Source organism: Sinocyclocheilus rhinocerous, unplaced genomic scaffold (genome assembly GCF_001515625.1).
Source record: "Sinocyclocheilus rhinocerous isolate Xijiao unplaced genomic scaffold, SAMN03320098_v1.1 scaffold208, whole genome shotgun sequence".
NCBI lineage: Eukaryota > Metazoa > Chordata > Actinopteri > Cypriniformes > Cyprinidae > Sinocyclocheilus > Sinocyclocheilus rhinocerous.
Genome location: NW_015650085.1, coordinates 332,971 through 341,034, shown reverse-complemented (window position 1 = coordinate 341,034; position 8,064 = coordinate 332,971). Strand labels below are relative to the sequence as shown.

The following is an 8,064-nucleotide window of genomic DNA, read 5'->3' as shown; positions in this document are numbered from 1 at the left end:
ACATAACACAGTATTATTGTGTCTGCATTGAATGCCAGCATCAGAGGAGAAATCACTGTTATTTACAGCGTTAATAAAGAGCTGCCATCCGTATGGTTTACCCGCAAGGATTTACTTTGATGTAAGACGCTATGCTTTAAAAGATAATAAAACCATTTATCAGCAGAAGCTGTTTGTGTTTAAGACTAGCATCGCTAATGCTATTGTTCAAATATGATTTTAACAAGCTTCTAACCATAAGAATTAGACATTTGGTACACTGTTCGTGCTACAGACATGAATGATATCTCAAGTTGTGCCGTTTATTGAGTGTTCTGTAACTTTTATAACGGATCATACTTGTAAAATAGCCTGGCGGATGATAATCGAACAAAAAAGTCCCATAGACTTACATTGAAAGAGGGAACCAAGCCAATATCTAGAGAACAGACTTGTGGGTGAGCTGGTATGACTGACCCAGTAAGCAACCACCCTAGCAACCGCATAGCAACAAGATAAAATCCACGCCGTAGCAACAGCATAGCAATGCGGGGGAAAAAAACGCTTAAGCAACTGCATAACAACATGAAAAAAAACACCCCAAATACCCTAGCAACCACATAGCAACAAGATAAAAGCCATTTAAAACACCATAGAAATGTGACAAAATGTGACACGGCATAGTAACTGCATAGACATGACATAAAAACGCTCAAAATACTATACAACTGCATAGCAATGTGTAATATAATCTGCATAGCAATATCACCCAGAACACCCTAGCAACTGCATAGCAACAATATAAAAGCTAAAAACAACTCCAAACACTATAGCAACAGCATATAAACACGTCATAGCAACAGCGTAGCCATGCTACTGAAAATGCCCTAGCAACCACCCAGAACACCCAAATAATGCCCGAGCAACCATCTAGAACATCTTAGCAGCAACAGCAACTTGGTACCAGAACACTCAGACACCATAGTATAGTCACTGTCACCAAGTTTTGCACAATCAAGCACCACTTAATATTTTCTTCAGAAAATGTAAACAATCTAGTTCACTTTTATATCTTCAGTCAATTGAGTGACTGAATTGCTTCAGTTCTTTTTAAGAAATCACATTTTTCTTTTGCCGTCTTGAGTCTTTCAGTGAGCTGGAGGAATGTAAAATGTGTGGTGTTGCTACGCATGAGGATCTTTAACAGGAGAAAGTGTCAGAACGCAGGAGAGACTGAAATGAATAGAGCGATAGGCGATTACCCAGGAGCACTTGGATCCGCGTGAACGCACTCGCCAAAGCCAGACCGCCCACGGTCCCTGCACCCGCTGCACTGCAAAAAATCACTCTCTTAATCAGTATTTTTGTCTTGTTTTCCTGTAGAAATATCCAAACATTCTTAAAAATACTTGAGAAGCAAAATTGCGTAAGATAATCAGACGAGAGGAGAAAAGACGAGGGGGAGGGAGATGAATGTAGGACAGAGGGATGGATGGGGGGGGGAGAGTGTCTTTGTTCCGTCATGTGGTGAAGGGCGAGATGCATGTGGCCCACAGCAGCTGGTCTGCCGGGAGACGCTGAAGTTTGACCCTGACGAGAAGGAAAGGGAGACGGGTACGGATAGAAAGGGAAGGAGAGAGAAAGAAGAGACAAAGATAAAGTGAGAGTTAAGGAGGAAGGTGAGAGGCTGAAGACCTGAGAAGATGTTGAGAAAGATAAAGAGAGACTGAAGAGGATTGTTCTTTGTAAAACATGTCCTATATATTTATACCCTTTAGAAGAGGAAGGAAAGAGGGAACGAGAGAAGGATTGAAGAACAGATTGTCACATCGCCATGAGGAAAGGACACACAAACACTCTGCTGTCCCTCATGTGTTCCTCTCTCACACATGAGGGAAGGCAGAGCAGAGACAGGACGGACAGAACGACACGTGAGGGATGACAGTCATCACTGGACTGTGGAGGGAAAGTGTGTGTCGCAGTGTGAGGCTGGGTGGTGATGGGTATAAATATCTGAGCACTGTTGTTTGGGGAGTTCAAGCGGGAAAAGCCCAGGCTTCCTGTCTGACCACTAAACCAGCAGGATGGGAGTTCTATTGCACACTTATAAGTTCACAATAAGTGCATGTTGAGCATTTACTGAAACACTATAAATTAATATGGTACTACACAATGAATGCATTACCAAACTAATGCATTTAAAGATTTAAAATGCTAGAAAGCTACTCCTTCCATGAGTGGCACTGGCACAACTACACACATACATGCACAGATACAAACACCTGCTGCTAGTGAACAGTTAGTCTGGATTTGTATCATGCATATATGCTGTTATCAGAAGGCGCAGAGTTAATTTAGCTGAAATACATGGCAAATCACTAAAGATGCGATGATCATAAATCTGTCAGTGAATCAGGCTTGCTGAGCTCTTCCATCATTAGCTCCACCACAGATGTTATCTGGGTTTTCAAGAGCGAAGGCGACATCCCGAGAAGGATAGCAGTAAAGTTTGTTCTGTATGTGTGAAAATGTCATGTGAAGTGGGCAGATTCCAGTGCCATCCGATTGAACTATGATTACAGTGTCAGTGAAGAGCCACCATGGAATGTTATCAAACACTATATATATACTGTATATGTGATGTATGTATGTTTGACAAGAGTTTATTTTCTCACTTTTGGTCCACCGAGCCAAATGTGTCCATAGTTGAAGAAACACCCATATATAACTGGATCTGCCCACGGATATGTCCACCTACCTCTTACTTCCATTTCTTCCCCATGATCCGGGGAAGTGTGATGTATGTGCTGAGTTTGCGTATTTATGTGTGTGTTTGTGTGTAGTTTTCCTGCCATTGTCAGTGGGTGTGTGTCAGGCTGCAGTGACAGAGCTCAGGGGCAATTGAGAGATATGTGTCTCCGTCCGGCACACACATGAACACATAGTCACAACAACAACAACATCACAGACACACACATACAAAAAGGGAACCTGAGGGAATTCAGCCCCGACACGTATATAAACTGAGTGACTAATACTCTGACCACATTTATTCAGGAAACATTAGCGTAAGTGCAATGGTTTAGAAACGGCATCCTTGCTTCGGGACAGGGTAAACAGCCAAAGCATTCAAAGTAGCTTGCAGGGTCTTGGATCAAAAACGTTTGGGAAAATCTGGATTAGCAGATGCTTTTGTTTAAAGCGACTAGCAGCGCACTGTTTCAAGGACAAAATCCTCAAGAGCACAATGGCGATAATTTGTTTCTTGTTGGGCTCAATCTGCAACCTTCTGGTTACTATTTTCCACTTGGTGGGACTCCTGTGTGCTGTAGCCAGAGGGTTGCTGGTTTGAACCCACCAAGAAACAAGTTAGCCACAAAAACATTAGGAATCCATCTGGGAAATATGTAATGTATGTCCCAAATCTGTCACATGAGAAGACTTGTGAGACACCTGCTTACTGTAATTCGATAAACGGATAACAAGATGTGTGCTAAAAATTAAGTGCTGTTAATGTGTTGTGTGATGTTCTTATCTAGAACGCCCTGTATTGCCTCTTGATACACTCTGGTGTTGTTCTGTTCTTCACATTGTTATCGGGACGCTGCTGCTTCAGATAAAAGCACAAAGATTGAATTAGTGCTAATCACTGATCTGCCTGAGATTCCTCTCAGGCTTGGGGTCTCGCGGGAGCTCTGCGTATGCGTTGATTTAGTTACTTTTTACCTTGAGCACATCTTTCTCTCGCTTGTGTTTTTTCACCCCCCCCAGTGCTGAGCCTTAGATCTTAATCTCTGGAGTGAGAGGGAGGCATGAGAAAAAGGTCCATGTCAAGGACTTTCTACTCTGATGAGAATGAGGAGAAGAAGAAGGGTTGTGCTGTGGAGCGCCAGTAGCCTTGAGAAAGTCAGTAATGGTAAGGCTCAGAGAAGCTGTCCTTCAAGTGCATGTTCGCCAGGGGCCCACAGGCAGGAAGAATCACAGCGAGCACACTGACCCAGTTAGAGAGCTACATGGAGGGATTGAGCGAAGCAGAAGTAGAGAGAAAAAAGAAAGAAAGAAAAAAAGTGAGAGTGACAAGATCAGAGACTCTTCCTGCCAGAACATTCCAACAGATCGTGTCCAGATCATTCATTGTCTTCACATTACTTGGTTGACATCACTTGTGTCAAGACATAGAAGGATCATTCCCTTTCAGCCTCATTTTCACTCTTTCATAATCACTAGTCAAATCAAGAAAGAACTTGCTGGCGTACTAACTGAAGAACACCAATCCACGAATATTTGATTTTACATAATCAGACTACTCACAAAAAGCTTTGCATCATCAGAGTGTGAGGTCATCGAATTAAGTCACATCCTCTAGAGTCACTATATTGTGACTCAATCAGTCTGGGCAGAGCAGAGAGCCAGTCAACTACTCTGCTAGACTGACATATCCCTGGATAAAGTGTCCCTTTGTAACAGGTTGCCCATATATTGTCTTGCAGAAGGTCAACTTGTGTTACATAATGGACCTTAAAATAGCTTGAAGTGCTAGACGTGGGGCTGACCTTGTGGTTTGGTTCTCTGGGGGTAACGATGGCAATGATGATTGTGAGAGATTCTTGTCTCTGGTGACAGGAAAGGATCTGACACCTATACACGCCTCCGTGTTCTCAGGTATCCTCCATCAGGTCTCAACTATCTGACGGCTGATGATCTCAGTGCTACACGGGCAGCAGGAGGTTGCACGATTGGGTGTGTTAGGCGTGCTCTGGCTCTAGCAGGCAACCATGTGTAACAGTGATGTCAGCCTACCTTGCAGTGGTGGAAGTGAGCCGTCTGCTTGCCCAACTTTGGATGCTGCTGGAGAAGAGTTAGGAAGTTAGAGTTAAACATCCCGAAAGTTAGGAAAGGAGGATACAGGCTGAGAAGGAGACATGGAAGGATGATCAGGGCCCAGAAGACAGTAGAGGAGAAGCGAGTATGTGGGAAAGGGCGGAAGCAGAAGGTGACCTGGTACCACAGGCTTCTCGGCTACAGGTTAGTGACAGTTTTGTGGTCTCTTTGCAATCTAGTTTGACCAGGTGTTGCTGCATGTCTCTTAAGCAGCCGAACTCCAAGCAGAACTTCACTCTTTTACTTCTTTTCTTACTGAGATCGAGAGTGGGCGGCGCAGAGAGATGATATCATAACTGTGTACGTGGGTTGACACCTGACTTAAAGCGTGGACGGAGTTTTCATCCCACACACAACTACAAAACGTAATTGGCTGAGACAATGGGAGCGGGGACAGAGATTATGATGCTGACAACAAGATTTAAGACTTAAATACACCAATGGTGGCGTGTGTTGGACTGTTGCCATGACTACACAGGAGGGATGATATTACCGCAGGGTGTTGTGGGAGGGAGATTGAACACACATCCCCTGCATTCGCACATGTAAACCCTCTGTCCATCCCTTCATGTCTGCTACTTGGATAAACAGGAACTCGCACGGCAAATTAATACTGGCCGATGATACATGTCACAAACATGCACATCATCCTTCTGCAATCTCTCAATGAAGCCAGACCTCTGTCAAAGCTGGTTTTAGTAGAACTAATTCCATTATAGCAGTCTCGCTGATTGCTCTTCCTGTCTGTTTCCCCTGGCTCTGGATGGCGTGTGGCATATCCTTTATCTCAAATCGTGTTCCATTCTGCCTGCACTCAGTTGATTACTTTCTAGTGAAATGTTCTGCTGTCTGCGAAATGACACGGTGTTTACCCAGGACTGGTTATACACGCTAATGTATGGTGTCCTTAAACAGTGGACATCGTTGATTGATTTGCTTAATGCCATGGAATAATATTAAACAGAAATGCGTTACTCATTTACCTGACTGCAATGGGAAAGAGGACATGGAGGTCTCAACCTCTTCCGCTGTCTCTATATCAGCCTGTGGATTTGACACTAATGATTTAGTATTCAGGATGTTTTCTAACAAAAGCTTTCTTACTCAGCTCCTCATGTTGCATGTTTCCTTCACAGCATTTTGTCATGAATGGCCTTTTTCCGATGCATGTGTCATCAAATTGGTTTTACTTAAGTGTCAACTTTGTCTGAAGAGAAGGTCATTGTTGAGATCTATTCTGAAACCCTAGAGAAGACGTTAGATCATTTTTCTCTTAAGTCTTGTTTCATCTCCATTTTAGCACATTGGTGTCTACACTCTAAAAAATGCTGGGTTAAATACAACCCAGCACTGGGTAAAATATGGACAAACCCAGCAATTGGGTTGTTTTCAACCAACAGTTGGGTTGAATGTTTAACCCAACCTTCTGTGCAGTAATCCAACTGCTGGGTCAAAACAACCCAATCGCTGAGTTTGTCCATATTTTACACAGCGCTGGGTTGTATTTAACCCAGCATTTTTTAGAGTGTAGAAGCAGTTTGAGATGTTAAAGAGAACCTGGTTTAGATTTTTCTTGCCTACGCATGTATGACATATTGTTTATGTATTTGTTGTCATGTTCCTGGCCTTCACCACATTTCGTGGCATGTTTCCAACGCACATGTCATCCACCAGTGGCTCTATTTTTAGCTCGGAGGGTAAAGGTGCATGATCCCGTGGCCCCGCCTCGCTTTACAAAAGAGCTCGTAACTGGACTCTCGCTTGTGTTCTTTCTGAACGGGATAATTTTAGACGAGGATTTGAAACTTTCAGCATGGTGTCAGGTGTACGGCCCACCATTTCCTCATCCGTTGTTCTTTTCACCCCCTGCCTCAGTTACTTGTGTCGTGAGTGTGTAAAATTATACACCCAGCGTTGGGTCACTTTCAACCTTCGCTTCAAAAGAGACGACCATATGGCGCTGTGTTTACACTATGTTAAATACTGAGCTCTTTGGAGGAAGATCAGGTGGCAGCAATTTTTGAGGAAGGAGCTTGGAGATTCAGCAAGTTCAGTTGCACACTTTAATATGCACAACTTGCAAATAACACAGCTGGAGATATGAAACCTGCATGCTACATGTTCACTTTGATATATCAGTAGCAAATGCAGGTGTTAATGTACTTGAGAAATGTTTTGGCTGTAGTGTGCTCTGTGTTTGTACAGACAGTGTGGGTATTTATTTATTTTTTGTACTTTGTATTGTGTGAATATAAGTTTGTGTAGATCTAACTGTGATACTGGCATGAGATGATGGCTAAATCTATGGAAGAATGACAGACAGAGGAAGTGATCACACTATACTGAATCATGCAATTCCCTTGCTGTGACACAAGCACACATACACACATTGTGTCTAAGAACATTCTTTGCTTATTTCATACCATATGAGGCAGAAGCTCTCTTTGCATGCAGGGAATTATGGGAACTTCCTGGCCAAGCAGACTGGTTAACAGATTGGTCTGGATCATTTTGATACTGGCACAAGGTACACGGCCGTCTCCTGTTGTGTGTGTTTTTAGTGTGTCCCCGCTTTAGCTCCACGATGACTAGTCCTTTTATGTGCAGCAGCAAGGAGCTTTAGCCCAGATGTCAAAACCTTCATTTCAGCAAGGTCTCATTATTTTCTCTTGAATGCGTTTACTCTTGGGCTGAAGCTATTTGTGGTCATTCTGCTCCGCAGGAAAGCCATCTCACGGTCGGGCCTCCAGCATTTGGGTCCTGCCCACAGTCCCTTCCCTGCCCTAAGCAATGGACCGGCCAAGGAGCTTCGCAGCACAGTGGACTGGAGCGTAAGTGTTCCTCGTCTGTCTTTCACTCCAATTGTCCGTCCAACTGTGTCTTATCAGCTTTCCCCCCCAAAAAAATGACTGTGGCAGTGCTGTGATGGTATCATATGTAGGCCTGTCACGATAACAACTTTTTGTTGTGCGATATATTGCCCCAGAAATAATTGCGATAAGCGATATTATTGTCATTTTAAAGACCATTTTATGCCACTGAATAATAATGCAAGAAGGCCTACACACTTCCAAATGACAACAAACTATAGAATATTTAGATCATGGAAATTAAATATCAAAATATTAGATACCTTAAAAAACCTGAATAAATAGTAAATAAAACTGTTTCTAACAAAAAGTGCAAAGTAACAAGTAGAAAAAA

General features: G+C 43.1%; 1 protein-coding gene across 1 annotated transcript in view; it reads left to right on the top strand.

The window, feature by feature from the left end:
• LOC107711497 (diacylglycerol kinase iota-like) overlaps positions 1 to 8,064 on the top strand; it is a 45,246-nt gene that overhangs the window by 12,532 nt on the left and 24,650 nt on the right. Inside the window, exon 2 of the mRNA XM_016516481.1 lies at positions 7,583 to 7,691. Coding sequence (XP_016371967.1) covers positions 7,583 to 7,691 — 109 coding nt within the window. The remainder of the gene's footprint in view (positions 1 to 7,582; positions 7,692 to 8,064) is intronic.